Source organism: Artemia franciscana, chromosome 8, assembly GCF_032884065.1.
Source record: "Artemia franciscana chromosome 8, ASM3288406v1, whole genome shotgun sequence".
NCBI classification, from domain to species: domain Eukaryota; kingdom Metazoa; phylum Arthropoda; class Branchiopoda; order Anostraca; family Artemiidae; genus Artemia; species Artemia franciscana.
Window position 1 is genome coordinate 17,437,283 of NC_088870.1, and position 22,344 is coordinate 17,459,626.

The window sequence follows — 22,344 nt, forward strand, 5'->3', positions numbered from 1 at the left end:
AACAAAAATGAGTAGATAGAAAGATAGAGAAACAATCAGACAACGAAAATGCATAGTATAAACATAGTATAAACAGATTACAAACTGACTAATTACCAATGACTAATTAAATTAATTTTAGTGAACATATTTTTAAGTTTTTTTTTACCGAATTTTAACTAAATTAAGACTGGCACACTGGGTTTCGAACACAGCGGGCCCATCAAAGATACAAACTGTGGGGAAAACTGAATACTTAAGTAAGTACTTTTTGTGACAGGGTTTAACTAAAATCCCAGAGAAGGAAAATCGACCAGAATTTTCTTTTTAAATATTTTTCTGTTAGTCCTGTAAAACTAGGAAGGGTCATCGTGCCCTTGTCCTACTTCTAAAAGGTACTTTCTGGAAAACGTTTCAGGGAAAGAGCACTCTGGGATAAAACTATCATATTTCCTAAAGATCATATATACCCAAATCATTATGACCTTAAGATATAAATTGTATAAAAACTTACCACAAAGTTCGGAGGTAACCTAGGCGGAGGAGGAGCGGGTCCTGTTCTATGCGGAGGAGGTGGTGGCACACTACTAGGTGGCGGAGGAGGTGCAACCGATGGTGGAACAATCCTCTGAGGTGGAGGTGGCGGTTTCACTGTCGGATGCTTGACCATAGCCCCAGGCGATCTATGGGCTGGAGGAGGGGGAGCCGGGTTAAGCTGGAATGCACTTCGTGGTAAGGTACCAAATTTACTTGCAGAAGTCCTTGTAGTTTTCACAGGACTTGTTTCACCACTCGTCTCACTCGAAGTGTCTTCAATACTATTTGGTCTATTTGTTTGTCGCATGCTTTGAGCCCTATTGACTGAGGACTGACGTGTTGCTGATGGCTTTTTTTCCGATTTTAAACTTAAATCATTAGATTTGTGTAAAAATGAAGTCTGGGCTACGTTAGAAATTGCTAAATCATCTTGACTAGGCTTTCGGGGTAGAACCGGCTTCGAACTGACAGGGGGTTTAGTCGGCAATGGTGGACCTACAAGGAAAGTATTTTTTAAATAAACAATGCTTTCAAAGCTAAACATATTCAGATTTAACTTTAGCGAAAAAGGAATTACAATAAGATTAAATGGATTATTCAAGAAAATTTTCGTTTAATATAACATTTTCGAGAATAAGAAAATATCGTTAAAATCCTAATTAAATGAATTTCGGTGAAACTAAATGAGGTATGAATTTTTCTCTTGATTATTCAATTATACAAGTTTCGCTAAGTACAAACGTTTTCTTTAGTACAATTTTTCCTCTTCCATAGTCTAAACGTTTAAATGAAGTTCGTTATTTCTGCTTCATTTTGAGGAGGTGATAAACCATAGTTACGAATTAGAATGAGTGAAAGGGTACATTCGCAGTGGCTAATGGTGACGTAACTCACACAAAGAAAAAAACAAACAATAAAAGTAAGCTAAGAAACACGCTGAAAATTCATAATTAAACAATTAATTAAACAGCGATCGACAACTGATAATCAAAGTACGTGGCCACTGATTTATAATCAAGACATAAATCTAATCATTAATTAATTACCTTTCAGAGCAGGGCATTTCAAATCTATTCGAGCTGAGGGATGAAAAACAAATACTTTTGGTGCTTATTAATCCAGGTTAGTTTGATGCTACAAAAACTTAGGGCGGAAGCCTAGAATTAGGGCTGTTGAGAAAGAAGCATGTTAAGAAAACAATTCTTAATTCATAACATGCAGAATAACTGTAGTTTACACATTTTTTAGTGCGATCCCATTACACTTTACACCCAATTCCCCTAATGTGCAAATATATAGGCAAACTATATATTTCCCATTTGTTTTCTATTTCTTGATTTCGTCAGTTTTCATTCCATTTACGGGTAGATGGTTTGAAACAAGAAAGATGCATCCAAAAATGCATGGAAAAATATATAATTTGTGCAATATATTTGCATATCAGGCGAGTTGGGGATAAAGCATAGTGCAATTGCAATCAAAATATGTTAACTATAATTTGTCTGCATAACATGAATGAAGAATTGTTTTCTTAACATGTTTCCTTCTCAACAGCCCCGATTCTAGGCTTCAATCTCAAACTTGGTTTTAAAATGCAAATCCGATAGTTCTTCTATTAATAAATAAATTAGATGTCCAGAACGAATTTTATATATCCAACTGTTATTCTTAAGTACATTTTTTTTCGTTTTTGTATATTCTCTGAAAACCTAAAAAAAAAAAAAAAAATATGACAAGTCCCAATGTGAATGTTGTCCTGGCGATTATTCATCCTTCTGAATTGATATACCACAAGATTGACCCTGAAGAAGATTCAGAATGAAACGTGTGTTCCAGATTGTGAGCGATTTTTCCATTGTGTTGATTTGTGTTCTGCCCAACGGACAATTGCATTGAGCATATCCTTGTCAAGTGCAGTCGGCTCAGGCATTTTGGGAATATTTACTCGATAGTAGGGATGGCAAGCTACTTCTAGAATTTTTGGTTCAACAGCTCCTAGAAATCTAATTGAGTTCCTTTCGGATAGTGATCGCTTTTCAATATCTAAGTGCTTTCGCAAGCTAAAACAATATTTAAGCTTTTCTTCAGATGAACTGAAAAAAAAAAATCCACTCATTAAGCCCGTTTCAAAACATTTTAATAGGGGGAAAGATTCCTCCTTTTCTTCGGCCCTTTCTTTTGCTAATTCGATTCCTCATTAAAAATCTACTGTTATGTATTCATTCCATTCTTAGAATAACAAAGTATTTCTTTTGGTTGTTTGTCTGCTATGCATTCCTAAGCGAATGGGCCAACATGACTGAAACTTGGCATGTGTAACCTTCTCTGGCAAGAAGAGGGGATCAACATGCAACTCTTTGATTAAGTGCTTAGAGCATGTGTGACGCTCTCTAGAAGCAGTTTGTCCTGTGTAATTTTGTTTTTTTAGGACCACCATTTTGCCTTTGCGACAGAAATTGATGGGAGGTAGGGGGGGGGGGATCAAGAGGGGGTGTTTTCTGGAGGTGGAGGGAAGAATTACATCATTAATCACTGAAAAATCAGAGATGCAATAGCAAAAGCTTATAATAAACAATTATAAAGATTGGCATAGAGCGCTAGTGGGTTTCAGTATTTGTGAATAAAAGGACTTTTTTTTTCTTTTCTTTGTCTATTCTTTTCTTTGCCTCTATTCAGTGATTTTCTTTTGTCTCTCACATCCATATAGCAAAATGGAGAGAAAAACACATGACACAGATTCGGAAAGCCTTGGGTCAGGGGTAATGTAAATATTGCCGTTCTTTAAATCTCGTTATGAGTGGAGACCCACCGAGGCTAAATAGATTATGCACGCTTATAGTATTGAATTTCTTGCAGTTTCAATTTTAATCATCCGTCACGGACATAAATGGTTTACGGACAACTAGTTCAGGTATTAATATTTGATGGACCCATAAAAGGCAAAAAAGCCAGTCATATGCTTTAGATCATACTAACCTGTCCTTGATCTGACATTACCATTGCTACTTGTTGGTACATTCGTAGATATACCGGGACTAGATTTTGGAGGCTGTGGAGGAGGCCCTCTATCCATACTCCTATTTAAAAGCTGTTCGAGTGAAGGCTTTTTAGAAAAAGATGGCGGCATCGGCGCATTCTGCTTACTAGCCTTGCTGATAGAATTTGGTTGAACCTAGAATTAAAATCTTTTCTTTTGCAGATACTGAAAAAAATCAACAAACTCTTCATAAAAATGTCAGGGCTGATACCAAATTGTTTAACTTAATAAAAAATAAAATAAAAAGGGATTCAAGTTTAAAAAGAGTGTACATTTCCGTTCTGATATTAATAAACCAACTACAGAAGGTTTAAATCTTCCCCTCTCAAAATTTTTGTCCAACTCGTGCGTAACAAAAATACACCATTCTTTTTTATTTTGTTGCGTTTACTTAATAAATAATAAAATAAAAAGGGATTAAAGTTTAAAAAGAGTGTACATTTCCGTTCTGATATTAATAAACCAACTACAGAAGGTTTAAATCTTCCCCTCTCAAAATTTTTGTCCAACTCGTGCGCAACAAAAATACACCATTTTTTTTTTTTTTTTTGTTGCATTTACTTAATAAAAAATAAAATAAAAAGGGATTAAAGTTTAAAAAGAGTGTACATTTCCGTTCTGATATTAATAAACCAACTACAGAAGGTTTAAATCTTCCCCTCTCAAAATTTTTGTCCAACTCGTGCGTAACAAAAATACACCATTTTTTTTATTTTGTTGCGTTTTGTAAAGTTTTTTTTTTTTGTAAAGTTACTTTTCAGATATGGAGTTTCTGACTGTACCAAATATTGCAATGAGCAGTTATCTTCTTGAATTGAACAAGTACTGAATCTACCTTTTGGCACGTAAAGTTTGGTTTTGCTCAGTTCCTAGAGTCATTAAATTCAGTTTGGGTGAACTTTTGATCTGGGCTTTTACAAAAAAAAAAAACAAAAAAAAAAAAAAAAAAAAAAAAAAAAAAAAAAAAAAAAAAAAACCATCCGTATAATAAATCAATCTCATTATTTTGGATCACTATACTCAATAAATGGCACTCAAATCTTGAAAATTGGACCACTGCTCTCAAATTAGAACCACTTTTCTTGAAAATTTCGATTTATCGGGTAAATAAACACATTCTTCCTTACTTATCTTAGCCAGTTCTTTACATTTTGCAATATTGTCTTGCTTTCACACATAATGAAAGCATGGCTATTAATAGATATACTAACATGGCTAAGAGTTTAGCCATACTGAATATGAAATGCAGTGAAAAAGCAAGTATAGGCATATGTAAGCAAAATTTTGAATATCTAGAAGGAAGTGCTGGATTTAACAGGCAGAATTGCTCCAGAGATACTATTTATGTCAGTGCTGATAGCTTAATTCAAAATATTAATGGTTAATTACACAGTAAGCATAGATAATAAGATAGGCAATCACTGGTTAATTTTGCTTGTAGGATTGAGATCAGATAAAAAAAAATAATTATATTACTAAATCTCTTCTTAATACTTTTTCGGTACTTGTCTGTTAAACAGAATACACTCAAGAATTACGCCGTGTAAGATCTGAAAGAAACCGGTTTCCCTTCCTGGATTATGATTTGCGTATTTTGAGTGAGAAAACTACGATTTATGTATATTTTTATTAAATATTTAGTATACAGAGGTGGTTAGGGGTTAGGCTAGGTTCAATATTTAATATGATGCGTTATGCGCGGCCTGCTTTCCGCAATTCTTTGTCTTAGTTTCCATAATTTGTTTTCTAAAGTATATTATCATCATGTTCTGGAATATTTCATTGGGATTAACCTATCTTAACTTATTGAGCGTGTTCCATTTAACAGACAAGAAGCCTTTTTTCAATCAGTTTCTGAACACATTTTTGTTACTTGTTATGAAGAAAGTACTTGACCTGGATGAATAAAACTTTCTAAGCTATTCACGACTTGATGCTAGAATTGATTCCTAGGAGTCTCATTTATAAGGCTCACCTATTTCCTTTGAAATATTAAGCTAATGCTCATTTTCAGTGAGAAGGAGGGGGGGAGATCGAATTATTCCTGGACTATAAGTTGGTGGACTACAAGACCACAAAATGAAAAACTTGGCTCGATTCTCGATTTTGGATCGCAATCATTTTGCTTTTTTACAATTCTTTCCTATAAACAGTGTTACCATCTACCATAAACTGTATACACATAAAAGGGGCTACCCTAAAATCTAGGTTTCTATAAAAAATTTTGCACAAATGCCTCACCATGAGCTGTTTGATGAGGAGTACTGGCAGACAAACAGTTTTATACCATTCCTACTCATTTTAACTTTGGCTTGATAATTCATTTCAGTTTCTAGTCGTTTTAGCCTTCATTGACTCATTGATTCATGGAAATGTCTGTTTCTTCTAAGTTTGGCAAATCTCTATTTCGACTCGCCTAAGGTTTTAATATTACTTTTTACTTTTCTTTAAAAAACTTCTTTTCTAAAAGAATTTTTAAACCTAATTTCAAAAAGCGGCTGAGTATTTTACTATTGTCGAACTGAGTAAGGGTATATTGGCAATCTTTCTAATTAATCTAGTGTATTAATCAGCTTGTTTTTTGTCTTGGTAAGGAACAATGTGACAGAGAAACCCGTACTGTTGGCATTTCAGGCGATATCCATCATCTTATTTCCAAGGATGCCAGATGAAGCTGGTTAAAGCCATCCTCATGAGTGGTGAAGGAAGAGGCTTGAAAATTTTTTAAAACCCTCATTGGAATATTTCCAATTTTAGTTGTCAGATCTTTGGTTAGACGTAAACATCAAAGGGAAAAACAGTTACCAGGTGAGGAACAGACAAAAGAACAGTAATAATCAAACTAATAGCAGATACTTAATCAAGTTGAGAAAAAGATTTTAGTAACAAACAAACGACATTTACTCACTTGATTAAATACAATTACACGCTTAAGAGCTTTACAGAGTCACTAGTACTCAGTCATAAGCCACGTGTTAGTTGTAAGGTAAGAATATGAGGTAAAAACACTTTTTAACAATCAAATTAGGCTTCATTTTATCAAGATAGAATTACTTAAGTAAGGAGCCATCATTAAGTTCTGGAGTAAGGATACTACAATGTTCTCACCTTAGGATACTCATATCACCTGGCAACTTAAAACAATTTTGTCTCTTGGAACCTTAAACGAGCTCTTCCATTTAACTTAGCTTAATGAGAACCTTAACTTCTGCGCTTACCTTATTTATGCTATTGTCGTTTAACGAGAGTTTTATGCCAGGGGGACTAAATCTTGTATGATTTAATCTCCCAGGCGCTGGTCGACAATTATCTGTCTCAGTTACAGAATTGCTCTCCTGCTTTGGCACTGGTGCTAGAAAAAAGATATACATTTACACAGAATATTCGAAATAAGTAAGCTTGCAACAATTACTATTATAATTTTTTTTATCAGATTATAGTATGCTAGACTAAGAAAATAATATCAGTATGCTAGACTAAGAAAATAAGATTGACTTTGTTTAGTATTCTAGGATGCAGTTAAATAAAAGCCAAATTCAAACAGGTTTTATTATTACTATTGTCATTATTTTATTTGAAAACCCGTCGTGCAAACAGATCTCAGAAGAATAAAAAATCGAACAGAGCTCACAATAATAAACCATAGTGATGATATATAATTATTTCAAAAGAAGAAGATTATCAAACTCCAAGGTCAGCAATGGAGCCTAAGGATGATGGTTTTGCTTCGATAACCGTAGATTGTAAACAAATACTGTAAATTTTGAAAAATGTAAATGTATCTACAGAAATAGTGAAATCAGCAATGTTATACTGTCTAACAAGATGAGAATTATGAGTCCATGAAGGAAAATGGAGAAGGAAACGTTTAGCAAAGATACTTTGCGAAATCAAAGAAAACAGATAATATAAATAATATCAGTATGCTAGACTAAGAAAATAAGATTGACTTTGTTTAGTATTCTAGGATGCAGTTAAATAAAAGCCAAATTCAAACAGGTTTTATTATTACTATTGTCATTATTTTATTCGAAAACCCGTCGTGCAAACAGATCTCAGAAGAATAAAAAATCGAACAGAGCTCACAATAATAAACCATAGTGATGATATATAATTATTTCAAAAGAAGAAGATTATCGAACTCCAAGGTCAGCAATGGAGCCTAAGGATGATGGTTTTGCTTCGATGACCGTAGATTGTAAACAAATACTGTAAATTTTGAAAAATATAAATTTATCTACAGAAATAGTGAAATCAGCAATGTATACTGTCTAACAAGATGAGAATTATGAGTCCTTGAAGGAAAATGGAAAAGGAAACGTTTAGCAAAGATACTTTGCGGAATCAAAGAAAACAGAGCAAAGTTATAAATTATCCAGATTGCTCCAGTGCACTATTGATTTTATTGATAAAGAAAAAAAAATAATAAAAAACAGATATATACATATAATAGGTATATATCCCGACAAATCTCAGAAGGCTCACGAGCCAGTGAACTGGAAAAAAAACACACAAGCTCGATTTTATGATACATAATTCAACAATCCAACTAAGACTAAATAATAAACTTACTTAGCATCTGTCCAAATAAATACAGCCAACCTTACGCTCACCCCTCAAACATGAGCTAAGAGCTCATATGGCACTTGTGACGAGGTCGGAAGAGCCAAGAGCTCATATAGTATGAGCTCTAGCAAAACTCTAAGATTCAATAGACTGATTTAAAAGGAAAATCAGAGTTTTACTGCTGGTCGGGATTTAAAATAAGAGCTCTGAGTCAAGAGGTCCTTCTAAATATCAAAATTCATTTAGATCCGATCACCCACTCGTAAGTTAGAAATACTTCAATTTTTCCTCTCCCTTCAGCCCAGAGATGGTCAAATCGGGGAAAACGACTTTATCAAGTTGATTGTGCAGCTCCCTGACACGCCTACTATTTTTCATCGTCCTAGCATGACGAGACGTTGTATTTTTTTTCTATACATTTGTACTGCCCCAGCCTTACGAGCTCTGCTCTCTGTTGGGGCATAATATTGTTTTGTATATTTTTAATTTGAATTAATTAATATTGATTGATTGGTTGATAGCACGTCCAGAAGCACCAAACTCGCCAAAGCACTGAAACCCACCCCCTAACTCCCCCAAAGAGAGCGGATCCAGTCCGGTTACGTCAATCACGTATCTACGACATTTGCTTGTTCTACCCACCGAGTTTCATCTAGATCTCTCCACTCCAAGCATTTTCCAAGATTTCCAGTCCCCCCAACTCCCCCAATGTCAACAGATCTGGTCAGTATTTGAAATAAAAGCTCTAAGACATGAGTTCCTTCTAAATATCAAATTTCATTAAGATCTGGTCACCCGTTGTTAAGTTAAAAATACCTCAATTTTTCTAATTTTTCCAAACTAACAACCCCCAGCTCCTCCAAAGAGAATTAATCCGTTCCAATTATGCCAATCACTATCTAGAATTTGTGCTTATTCTTCCCATCAAGTTTCATCCCGATCCCTCCACTCTAAGCGTTTTCCAAGATTTCTGTTTTCCCCCCTCCAACCCTCTATGTCCCCGGATCCGAATCGAATTGAAAATGGAGCATTTGAGACATAAGATTCTTCTATATATTAAGTTTCACTAAGATCCGATCACCCATTCGTAGGATACCTCGATTTTCACGTTTTCCAAGAATTCCGGTTTCCCCCTCCAACTCCCCCCAATGTCACCAGATCTGGTTGGGATATCAATGAGAATTTTAAAGCACAAGATCCTTCTAAATATTAAATTTCATTAAGATCCGATCACCCGTTCGTAAGTTACAAATGCCCCATTTTTTCTAATTTTTCAGGATTAATCCTCCCCCCGCCAAATTCCCCCAAAGAGAGCGGACCAGTTCCGGTTATATCAATCACGTACCTAGGACTTGTGCTTATTTTTCCCACCAAGTTTCATCCCGATCCCTCCACTCTAAGTATTTTCCAAGATTTTAGCCCCCCCCCAACTCCCCCCAATGTCACTGGATCCGGTAGGAATTTTAAATAAGAGCTCTGAGACACGATTTCCTTCCGAACATCAAATTTCATTAAGATCCGATCACCCGTTCGTAAGTTAAAAATACCTCATTTTTTCTAATTTTTCCGATTTACCGTTCCCCCACTCCCCCCCCCCCCCAGATGATCGAATCGGGGAAAGGACAATTTATAATCTAATCTGGTCTGGTTTCTGATACGCCTGCCAAATTTCATCTTCCTAGCTTACCTGAAAGTGCCTAAACTAGCAAAACCGGGACTTAGTTGTGGGAAAAGTCAAGTCATGGCCCAATTGTAGAAAAAGCCAAGACAGATCGTCGAATTCACGGCCCAATTGTAGAAAAAGCCAAGACAGATTGTTCAATTCAAATTGTCCAGATTGTCCAAGTCAAGGTTAATTTTATCCCCTTTGATTGCCGTTGTTACTGTCTCCCACTTATGCTACACCTCTCATGCATGTCACTACACAATGCCGAACTAGAGTCAACCTTGTTGGAGGGTCTCCTCGGGGGAACACACGCTGGTTGACATTAGTTGAAAACTTGAAAATTTTCGACTATACTTGAAAATTTTCCTCTCATGCATGTCACTCCACAATGCCAAACTAGAGTCAACCTGTAGACAGACAGACCGACCGACCGACAGAATTTGCGACCGCTAAATGTCACTTGGTTAGATACCAAGTGCTATAAAAACCGCACCAACAACAAAAAATTTTTATTTAGGTATGTGACTAAAGATAGCTGGTATGTACAATTATAGCTAAAATGCCAGCTGGTGTGTGCAAATGTAACAAGTATCAGCTATATTTACTAAACCGCATAAGCTAAATACACAGGTCTTGCTATATCTTTTAAATCAGTCATTATTTTGCTTCTTGTTCTTTTTGGTGTGTACGAAATTTTACCTAAAAATAAAGCGATTTGTTCACCACAGGTTCAATACAGCCACCCTGGCGAAAAATAGGATATTTTGTTTTAAAGTTGTGACCTATTTAGATCGTTCTTGTGGCCTGAAATCCCAGTTTAGGAAGAAAAAATTAAGTAGCCGACTTTCAGGCCGGGCCCCAACATGGCTACACGACAGGCTTGTATATATTGATTCTCATTGTCACTGATCTTGTAACCGCAGACAATGTGAGCCTCTTCTTGATGTCATGTCATCACCATAGGTTCGATACAACCACCATGGGCAAGATACAAATTCTTACTTAAAGTTGCGACCTTTTTAGATCGTTCTAGTGGCCAGAAATGTCAATATGTAGTTAAGAAAAAAAAGCTATGTAGCTGATTCCAAAGCCGAGCCCCGGCATTCGGCATGTGGTAGGCTTGAATATATTGATTCTCGTTGTAAGAAGCAACCTCCAAATGAGTCAGCTTTATTTGCTATCTTTTATATGGGATAACGGAGGGCTCCCCAGGGAACACATAGAACTTTAAAGGGTTTTGTCTTCTAACAGCACAATTCTACGTGTTTTTCACTCCATTGTTGAAACATTCTGATACTCGTTTTCTAGCGATTGCGATGTTCTCGCTGTGGTATGTCTTTTATAATAAAGAAATATTTCTTTGTTCTTCACTTTTGTTTTTGAGTAGTTTTAATTCTTGCTGCCGCTTATTTTCAAATCATGTGTTTCTTTGTTCTTCACTTTTGTTTTTGACTCGTTACAATTACTGCAGACGGAACTATTCTGACGGTATGTATTTGTTCTTCACTTTCGTTTCGGGCCTACCATTACTTTAGACATTTTTTTTAATACCCTTTATCTTAGCTGCTCAGATTGGTCTTGTCGCGTTTGATGGTCTAGGTTGTTTAATTGACCTTTAGGCGTTATGAAACTAATTAAAACGCCTTTTGTAATGACTAATTATCTTATTTAGACCTTAGATCCTCCTGTGTCTCCAGAGGCGCCCAGAGCATCCAAGAGAAGCCGCAAGTCATGCCTCATACGCGCCACAGCAAGAACATCTTCCCACGCCGGTTGAAGGGAAGCATTTATGTTTCGCAGGTCCGTCTGATAGGTGCGCCTCAGCATATTGCGCGGCCTGCCTCTTCTTCTTCTTCCTCCTGGTTGCCTCTGGAACGTCACTTTTGGGATCGAAGATTCGTCCATACGAAGTACATACCCCAGACATTTCCACTGACGTGTCCTAATGACATCTGTCACTATGGGTTGTCCGGTCATCCGTCTCACTTTCTAATTAGAGATTTTTTGTAACCACTGTATGTTTAGTACTCTCTGGATAAACGTATATTCGAAAGCTAAAATTTACCTTTCTTGTGTGTTATTCAGATACGAGGTTTCAGAAGCATATAACAGGAAAGGGATGCCGTTATTATTGAATAGACGAAGTTTGAGTTGGAAGGAGAAATTCTGCGACCTCCATACCGGTTTCAGTCTATTAAATGTGCCGGAGGCCTGTCCGATGCGGCATGATATATCTTTTTTAGTTGATCGTATTTCAGGTGTAAAGGGGAATCCATTACTGCTAGACTAATTACACTTGGTATTTCAAACTTAACTATATTCCTTTTGTAATGTCGAACGCGTCATAGATATAAAAACGATACTTTCATTCCTCGGGGGAGGAGGAATGATATAATTTCTTTTCTTGAAATGTCCTCATAAATGTAACGACAATCAAGATTTTTCTTGTCAATCATGTTTCTTGTGTAATTTTGTCTGCATGATAGACGCTGAAAACGATACAACCACTTCTGAGGGAAATATGACGTATATATGTCTTCGAATGCATCCCTAAATATGACGTCACTGACATGAATCTTTTTTCCAATATTCAGGCTCCTAATGAATTTTTTTAAACTTCGGACCTATATAGATCGTTTTTTAGGCCAGAAGATCCCAGGATGCCCATTTTCCGAAAAAATATGCAGCCGTTTTCGAAATATATATATATATATATATATATATATATATATATATATATATATATATATATATATATATATATATATATATATATATATATATATATATATAAAAATAAGTTGTCTGTCTGTGGATGGATCAGGTGACGTCACCTGAAAAAACTGGATCAGGTGACGTCAAAACTGAAAAAACTAAAAAAGGCAAAAACTACAAAAAAACTAAAAACTAATAAAAAAAATAAAAAAGCTAAAAAACTAAAAAAACTAAAAAAAGGCAAAAACTACAAAAAAAACTAAAAACTAATAAAAAAGCTAAAAAACTAAAAAAAGGCAAAAACTACAAAAAAAACTAAAAACTAATAAAAAAAATAAAAAAGCTAAAAACTAAAAAAACTAAAAAAACTAAAAAAAAGGTAAAAAACGAAAAAAACAAAACTAAAAAAAACTAAAAAAAAGAGGAAAAAACTGAAAAATAAGCTAAAATAAAGGTAAAAACCAATAAAAAACTAAAAAAAAAACTGAAAAAAACTAAAAAAAGGCAAAAACTACAAAAAAAAACTAAAAACTAATAAAAAAAGTAAAAAAGCTAAAAAACTAAAAAAACTAAAAAAACTAAAACAAGGTAAAAAACTAAAAAAAATAAAAAATAGAAAAAAACTAAAAAAAAGGAAAAAACTGAAAAATAAGCTAAAATAAAGGTAAAAACCAATAAAAAACTAAAAAGAAAAAAAGGAAAAAACTAAAAAAAATTTTCATCTAAAAAACTAAAAAAAAACTAAAAAAGGTAAAAACTAAAAGAACTAAAAAAGAAAAAATAAATGACGAAACTCAAAGAGAAAGCGACCAGGACAAAAGGAATGTTCGATTAGCAATCAACAAAGCACCGGGACACAGGGAGTATAAATGACGACCAGGACATAAGTAAAAAAAAAAAACTATCTATATATATAAAAATAAGTTGTCTGTGGATCTGTGGATCGTGGATCAGGTGACGTCACCTGAAAAAACTGGATCAGGTGACGTCAAAACTGAAAAAACTAAAAAAAGGCAAAAACTACAAAAAAAACTAAAAACTAATAAAAAAAATAAAAAAGCTAAAAAACTAAAAAAACTAAAAAAAGGCAAAAACTACAAAAAAAACTAAAAACTAATAAAAAAGCTAAAAAACTAAAAAAAGGCAAAAACTACAAAAAAAATAAAAACTAATAAAAAAAATAAAAAAGCTAAAAAACTAAAAAAACTAAAAAAAAACTAAAAAAAGGTAAAAAACTAAAAAAACTAAAAACTAAAAAAAACTAAAAAAAGGAAAAAACTGAAAAATAAGCTAAAATAAAGGTAAAAACCAATAAAAAACTAAAAAAAAAACTGAAAAAACTAAAAAAAGGCAAAAACTACAAAAAAACTAAAAACTAATAAAAAAAAGTAAAAAAGCTAAAAAACTAAAAAAACTAAAAAAACTAAAAAAACTAAAAAAAGGTAAAAAACTAAAAAAAATAAAAAAAAACTAAAAAAAAAGGAAAAAACTGAAAAATAAGCTAACATAAAGGTAAAAACCAATAAAAAACTAAAAAGAAAAAAAGGAAAAAACTAAAAAAATTTTCATCTAAAAAACTAAAAAAAACTAAAAAAGGTAAAAACTAAAAGAACTAAAAAAGAAAAAAATAAATGACGACACTCAAAGAGAAAGCGACCAGGACAAAAGGAATGTTCGATTAGCAATCAACAAAGCACCGGGACACAGGGAGTATAAATGACGACCATGACATAAGTAAAAAAAAAATTAACAAAACTAAAAAGAAGTTAAAAACTACAAAAAAACTAAAAAGAAAAAAAAACTAAAAACTAATAAAAAAACTAAAAATCTAAAAATCTAAATAAACTAAAAAAGAAAAAAAAGGAAAAAAATAAAGGAGAAAAACAAAACTAAAAAACGAATGTATATACAGACCGGTACACCGGGATACAAATGACGACCGGGACACAGGGAATATAAATGACGACCGGGACACAGGGACACAACTACAACGGGGACACCGGGGGAAACAGGGGGATATAAATGACGACCGGGACAAAAAAACTAAAAAGAAAAAAAAACTAAAAACTAATAAAAAAACTAAAAAATCTAAAAATCTAAATAAGCTAAAAAAGAAAAAAAAAAGGAAAAAAATAAAGGAGAAAAACAAAACTAAAAAACGAATGTATATACAGACCGGGACACCGGGATACAAATGACGACCGGGACACAGGGAATATAAATGACGACCGGGACACAGGGACACAACTACAACGGGGACACCGGGGGAAACAGGGGGATGTAAATGACGACCGGGACACCGGGACAGGGAATGGTCGATTAGCAATCACCATCAACAAAGCTCAAGGGCAATCATTAGAATCATGAGGTATAGATCTGAATATAGATTGTTTTCCCATGGACCATTATATGTTGCATGTTCAAGAGTCGGTAAACCTGACAATCTATTTATATGCAAAGACAATGGGACAGCAAAGAATGTTGTATATTCGCAAGTTTTACGTAGTTAAAACCATATATATATATATATATATATATATATATATATATATATATATATATATATATATATATATATATAGATATATATATATATATCTATCTATATTCACAGGTGGGACATAGGGACACAACTACAATGGCGCGTAACTATTATGGCGCGTAACGACTTACGCGCGCGGGGGGGCTTGGGGGGGGCGCGAAGCGCCCCCACCAACTAGGTGTTGGGGTGGCGCGAAGCGCCACCCCAACAGCTAGTATATATATATATATACATATATATAAATACATGCACAATTATTGCTCGTTTAATGAGATAGTGTATCATCTACAAATATAAATAATTACATTGTGTTGCTTGACAAAATGGGGAGTGGCTTAGAAATCTTTTTAAAAATTGTTTGCTCCAGAACATTTTAGAGAACAACTTAAATCTGCATTTCTGACTTCTGAGTGGATGCCCATTCCTAAATATACCAGTCAAACCCGAAAACTGTAGTGTGGACAATACTTTCTCCCAAATAGAATGAACATGCTTACGAATAAAAGATCCGAAGACGAGGTTACCTGTTATGACAAAACAAAGAAGAAAATGTTGGGAAACAAGAACGGGTCTACGACCAGCAGAAAAAACAAACTGAGAAAAATGACGCGAAAATTTCGCTCGTATCAGACAAGCTGTCCTATGCGTGGAGAACAGAATTTAGAAATAATTGGAAAGTTAACCCCCCCCCCCCAAAAAAAATCAATAAAAGCAAACATATCTAATCGAGTAGCAATTGTAAATATTTGGTTTGAATGTTTTCACTTTATTATTTTTTTGTGTATTTTTTCAATTGGAATAAGTTGACCTCGCTATGGCTAGGAAGAAATATAACAGAACGGTGTCTCCCCTCTTTTTGTAGAGCATACATGCTTCATATACTTCCGACAATGCTTTAGAACCTATAGATTCAGCAAACCAGAATTAATTCATTGCTTTGACTTTTTCTTAGAGAATGACCAAAAACTTGCTTAGAAAAAGGGTTTTTTTTCACCATTTTCGCAGGACTGTCATGCCCTTTTGTTGTATTTTTCAATCAGTAATTGAATACAAGGGTCAAATTGAATACCAGTCATCGAATAATAGCAAAATTGCCGTCTTGTGTTCAAACATTAGAACCGTAGGGCTGCTGAAAAATAGCATACCAAAACCCTTACCATATCATACCTGACATATCATTACAGAGATCAAGTATATAACTACTACTACTACTACTAATAACTCACTGTAGCACCAAGCCGCCTGAGGCCAACACAGCTATATAAGGTGTATATAGTATGAAAGGTGGGTTCTAATTAGTGAATGATTTTCTTCAACCAAATACACAGGCTTCATGGCATGAATTCTGCAGTGTCAACAGTGTCTCTCTATTTACTGCAGTGTCTAATTCTGCTCTAAATTCTCTCTATTTACTGCAGTGTCTAATTCTGCTCTAAATTCTCTCTATTTACTGCAGTGTCTAATTCTGCTCTAAATTCTCTCTATTTACTGCAGTGTCTAATTCTGCTCTAAATTCTCTCTATTTACTGCAGTGTCTAATTCTGCACTAAATTCTCTCTATTTACTGCAGTGTCTAATTCTGCTCTAAATTCTCTCTATTTACTGCAGTGTCTAATTCTGCTCTAAATTCTCTCTATTTACTGCAGTGTCTAATTCTGCTCTAAATTCTCTCTATTTACTGCAGTGTCTAATTCTGCTCTAAATTCTCTCTATTTACTGCAGTGTCTAATTCTGCTCTAAATTCTCTCTATTTACTGCAGTGTCTAATTCTGCTCTAAATTCTCTCTATTTACTGCAGTAGACTCTACTAGTCTGCTTACACTCTACTCTATTTACAAGCTCTAAAAGCAACACGAAAGCTCTAGCATTCTCTATAATTAATTCTTAGGTTTGAAAATCAAAGAGTTTATATTCCATTTCTTCCATCGTAAACTCAAAGGTAAGAAAAAAAGTAATGATAACATTATATGACTTTTGTATGCGTACATTTTTTTCCCTGTAATCTAACGAATTCTGGAGGATAACCACCCAGGACTATACTCATATTATTATTTCGATAATAAATCAAGGTAGTGCAATTACAATGCAACGGTAGCCAATCGTTCTAATCGATCGGTAGCGGATACATTGAGTTGTCGCGGAGTACAAATGTTTACTATTACTTACGATTAATCATATTTGGACAGATGTTTGCGTGAAAAAAGAAGAAAAACTGGAATAAAAAATACACCTAAAACAGTCTTGCAATAAGAGAGGCACCCAAACGTAAATAGTGAAAATATTGTTATTTCGACATAGAACTTTATTCCTATAGGCTAATACAAGAATAACTTTTCTAGTCTGTCCTCTGAATTAGTCATTACAGAAATCTACGGCAAGAACAATATACATGAATTATACTAACCAACTACTCTTGCTCCAATTGGCCGCAATTTTGGCATTCCACCAGCAAAAAGACCTCCAAGTTGCTGAGCAGGATTTGACGTTGGCCCGTTAGACTGAAATCCCCCCACTGGTCCATTATTTGAGGACATATTTGCCTTCTCTGGTAATAAAATGAACAGTTAAGCAGAATATACTTTTTAACTAAAGAATAAGTATTATTCTCCAAATATACAACGAAATAAGGAAACAAAGAAAGCTACAAGAAACAAAACAGAAATAAATCTAAAAGACAGAAACCTAGAAAACGAAAATAAAGAAATTCGAAGAAAAAAAAATACACCAGGAAAGAGAAAGAAATATGAAGAGAAAAAACGTAACAGTTATAGTACAAACTTAAAAATGACTGAATAAGTTAATAAAGAGACACTCTTCAACCGAACACCTAGAATATCGACAACAACAAAGGATACTAAATTTTGGTTCATTTATAACAAGAAAGGCTCGGCAGTAAAATAAATCAAGTCTATTTTTGGGAAATTTTGAAGTACCAATGCTTCTCAGCATATTCACAGAAGATACCACATGGCAGTGCAATTCGCAAATTCTGTACAAACTTTTTAAATTTTGAGGCCATCAAGCAACTCCAATTTAAAGTTTATTTGTAAGGCTCTATCATGTATGCAATTACACGAAAGCGAAGATACGGCTAATTAGCCAAAGTTTAGCTTTTCAGACTGCACACTTTGGTATAAGAATTTTAAGGCGTAAGTGTTCAGAGCCTTCCACTTTTTGACAGACTTCGATTACTTCGTACATATTGCTAAACAGGCACAGACGCCATGATGGCCTCAGCTAACAGGTCATTTAACCAATGAAAACATTCAATTTCAAGTTTCAGCCAATTCAGTTGGATACATTACCCAGTTTTAAGGTAATCCTAATTCCAGAAAAACCAAGAAAACTTTTTGACTAGATTCCAGAAACAAACTAAGTAGATACAGATATAGGATGTGTCTTTGGTTTGGAAGAAAAAAAAATCTAATGGGATTTGAAAGGGCAATTCTGGTGACTGTAGATAGTGGAATCCCGTAATTTGATAGAAAGACCTTAGATAAACTTTGAACAAAGACCCATTAATATCACAAACCTGTCCGATTCTACAAATATTAGGTTGCCATCTTATGTATTCTTTTTTTTGCATAGTGACAGAATTTATTCCAACAGGAGATGTTTAAAAACTGAAAGAATTTGATAGGAAAAACACTTCAAATAGCATGCTAAAAGTTTCCCGAAAACTCATTATTTTACACAAAAACTACCAAAATCCAAAAGTACTTCTCTAAGATATGTCATGAATTAGAACAAGGGAAAGGCCTTCTTAAAATCAATAACTTATTATAAACAGTATTTAAAAGCTTAAAAAAGTTTTAGGTGTCATTCAATTAATATTGGCATATCGGCAGTAGCAGAATGCAGTTAATTTGCAACGAAAAATTTATATGATTTTGTCAGACATCGAAGAAACGCGATTCTGAACCGACGCCATCTAACTTCTTCAGCATTTTGTAGAATCGATGGCGTCCGATCAAAACGATGTTAGAAATATTGAAGAACGTTAATCTTACCATTAAATCTTATCCTTATTAGTCTTAGATATCGGTAGCTTAATGAAATTTTTATGATTCTTTAAAATTTCCAAGAAACTCGATTCTGTGCCAACCCCATCTTTCTACCATGTCTTTTAATAAACGACTGTATCCGATTGAAAAATATTAAAAACCAAAAAGACCTTTAACTTTAGTTATCTAAAATGACTCCAATATGATTCAAAAGTACAATCGAAAAAAAAATATTAGCTTGCATTCGTACGCTTCCGAACAATTGCACTTACAGAAAATTGAGTGCCTTAGTAATTATAGAGAAATTCAAATTTCTTAAGCTGAATATGAAGTCCGAAAGTAATCACAATTACTAAGGGCTAAAAAATCAGCACAGACACTCTATAATTTCAAAATTTGAACTGTATTTCAACAGCCCAGAAAAAAGAGTGGGTGGGCGGGTTTGTGAAAAGAGTTTAAGAATACAATAAAACAACTAAATTTAGTGTAACTATATATACCTGAGCATATATTTTTTTTTTGTTTAGTCTTAAAATTACTGGTAGCCATAACTGGGCTTAACATTAAATTATTTGAGGATGTAACAAATTAAGGCATAAAGAAATGTCGACAAATGCCTCTTTCACCTAGGGCTCATGTTAAAGTTTTTTTTTTCTTTTACGAAAACACAACCCTTTCGGGATTCCTAAATACAGAGCACAAGTCTAAAAAAAACACACTACTGGGAAACAAACCACATACTGTCAATCAAAGGTGCACTCCTATCATTTGTTTCTACTTTCCGTAATTGAGTTCCAGTTCGAATGCTGGATAGCAACTGATTACGATCCGTACCACCATTCTTTGCTTTGGTTGATTTTCCTCCTAAAAGTCCAGGACCCGGACCCGGAGGTGGGGGTGGTCCTGGAGGAGGCGGAGGCCCAGGAGGTGGAGGAGGCATTACCACAACTTAAAACCTGCAATAATAATTGCTAATTACCGTCTTAAATGTATGCTACAAGGTTCAATACCCCAAAAATGTATTAAGACTACTTCATCTTTACGCATCACCTTGAAATCTTCAGTAGAATTAAAAGAAAGGGAGAAAGAGTAAAAGATAGAAAACAGAAAGAGAGAGAGAGAAACAATTAAGGAAAAAGGGGAGATTTCTAGAAAGGATAAATTCAATATTTAGGACATGAATTCTTTTCTTTATTGTTTTACTATTTGGTAGCTCTCGACCACTGTCTAAAAAGTTACACGTTGGCTAAAAATAAGGTTTCATTCAAGACAACACACACACACACACACACACACACACACACATATATATATATATATATATATATATATATATATATATATATATATATATATATATATATATATATATATATATATATATATATATATATATGTAACTATCTCAAGGAATTTAGTGAGTTCTTTCAAATGAGGACTTGATAGTTTTGGAATTTTTTTTATTTATCCGTACAATATATTTCTATAAAAATTTATTTAACTAAGCTAAGGTTATACTTTTCTTTTCCATCAAGAATAAAACAACAGAGGCATAGTTGTTCCAGCTTCTTGTTTAAAAGTCATGAAACCGAAAACAAGACCTCTCGATAATTACCATAATTTAACATCAATACCACAATTTTAACATTATCAAGATAAAGTCTTGACGAGCTGAGCTGAGGTACATACCATTTGGTGAAGTCTTTCAAGTTGGAATTCATCAGGTTTATCTAGATACTCAGGTGTCTTCTCAGAGGTTAATAGCTTGTTAAGGCTGTTAGCTATTTGTTATGAGAAAATGATTAAGAGACAGATGAAAATAAAACCATGCGTTGAGAAATTTTCAAATAAATTTTACCCAATCATTAAGTAAAGAGTTTTTATCAAAGTTTTTCAAGGAAAAATTGGTGGCATCAACTGTAGCAAAGGTTTCCCATTAGTACTGACACAAGCCTTTCCCTCAGTATTAATAGATATTAATTATATTAAAAGATAAAACTTGAGCCCTGATAAATGCATGTAATACTGGTACAATATTAAAATGATTGTGGTAGGCTGTAAATATCGAGGTGGTCGTAATAATATTCTCTTATCAAATGAATTCAAATTTTCGGTTACTATGGGCTAATTTCCGTCCTTTTCTAGGTTGAAGAAAATAGTGCAGCCACGATGATGCGGATCTCTGAACATCTTATTTACTTAGAGATGCTTATTGCTAGTCAAATTAAAGGAACAGTTAAACTCAACATCAAACATGCTACTAAAGAGATTTGCCTAGCTTAAGCGTCTCTGGCCCCTACGACGATCCAGTTGATTAGCACTCAACGAACAAAACCTTTTAGAGCATTTGCTGTAGCCCCTCTACTTGACCTCTCTCCTATGTTGCCTTTCCTCTCCGGTCATAAAAAGCTTTAAATAACTAGGTTTTGTTAAGTTTGCAAAGCATTTGCAAGGCTTACTACCATGGACCAAAAACACGCTTCTTCATAAAATGTATAATAGATTCTACTGTTGTAATTGATAAACTTATCAAAGGTTTTTTTAAATGAAGTTGCGGATTCGCCCCACCTTTGGGCTTAGTTATTTCTGTAGTTTATAGTACGAATTGCCGATTTTCCTTCTTTTATACTCTATCAAAGGGTTTCGGCCCTTTTGGTTTTTTGATGGGTAACCGATAAACTGATTGAATGGCTGATATGTTAAAAGGAGACTGCTAGTGAGTTACTATTTGAAAGAAAACACAGTTAGTTTCATCTGCTACCCATTTCTTAAATAACAAACAATAACTAGCTATTGCATCATCACCTTTAGCTTTAACTAAGCGCAGAACCTTTTTTTTATTATGAGCAAGAATATGTCGACAGGCCTCTTTTTAATCCTCCTCATCATCATCATTTATTTTATACTAAATATAACACAAACAAACGAGCGAAAAAAACAAACAAATCATGCATTAGTCAGGTAGAATGATCCAATAATACAATTATTTTCACGCTAATCTCAACGAAAACCTTAGTAAACGGTTTTTGGTAATTATTTCTGAAGTATGAACAAACCATATGCAATCTTTAGGTGTGCCAGCAAGATATGGTATATATTGTATAATAAATATTGTATATACGAGATCTAAAGGTTGCATTCGTCATTTTCAAACTTTTCAAATTATTGCCAAAAACCGTTTTCAAAGCTACTCTCAACGAAAAGCTGAGTGAACAGTTTTTGGTAATTATTTCTAAAGAATGAAGAAGCCATATGCAATCTTTAGGTGTGCCAGCAATATTTTCACGTCATATAGCAA

General features: G+C 33.9%; 1 protein-coding gene and 1 long non-coding RNA gene across 6 annotated transcripts in view; one reads left to right on the forward strand and one right to left on the reverse strand.

Moving 5' to 3' along the window:
- LOC136030070 (WAS/WASL-interacting protein family member 2-like) overlaps nt 1-22,344 on the reverse strand; it is a 66,980-nt gene that overhangs the window by 16,933 nt on the left and 27,703 nt on the right. For all 5 annotated transcript variants that reach the window (XM_065708708.1, XM_065708705.1, XM_065708709.1 and 2 more), the window contains exons 2-6: nt 19,788-20,002; nt 17,447-17,587; nt 6,772-6,905; nt 3,493-3,688; nt 494-1,011 (exon numbers count right to left, since the gene is read on the reverse strand). In XM_065708708.1, the coding sequence (XP_065564780.1) occupies nt 494-1,011; nt 3,493-3,688; nt 6,772-6,905; nt 17,447-17,587; nt 19,788-19,986 (1,188 nt within the window). In that variant the 5' untranslated portion in view covers nt 19,987-20,002. The remainder of the gene's footprint in view (nt 1-493; nt 1,012-3,492; nt 3,689-6,771; nt 6,906-17,446; nt 17,588-19,787; nt 20,003-22,344) is intronic.
- On the forward strand, nt 12,852-14,204 carry LOC136029815 (uncharacterized). Its single transcript, XR_010618117.1, has 2 exons — nt 12,852-13,250; nt 14,097-14,204. It is a non-coding gene; the product is annotated as an uncharacterized LOC136029815 (long non-coding RNA).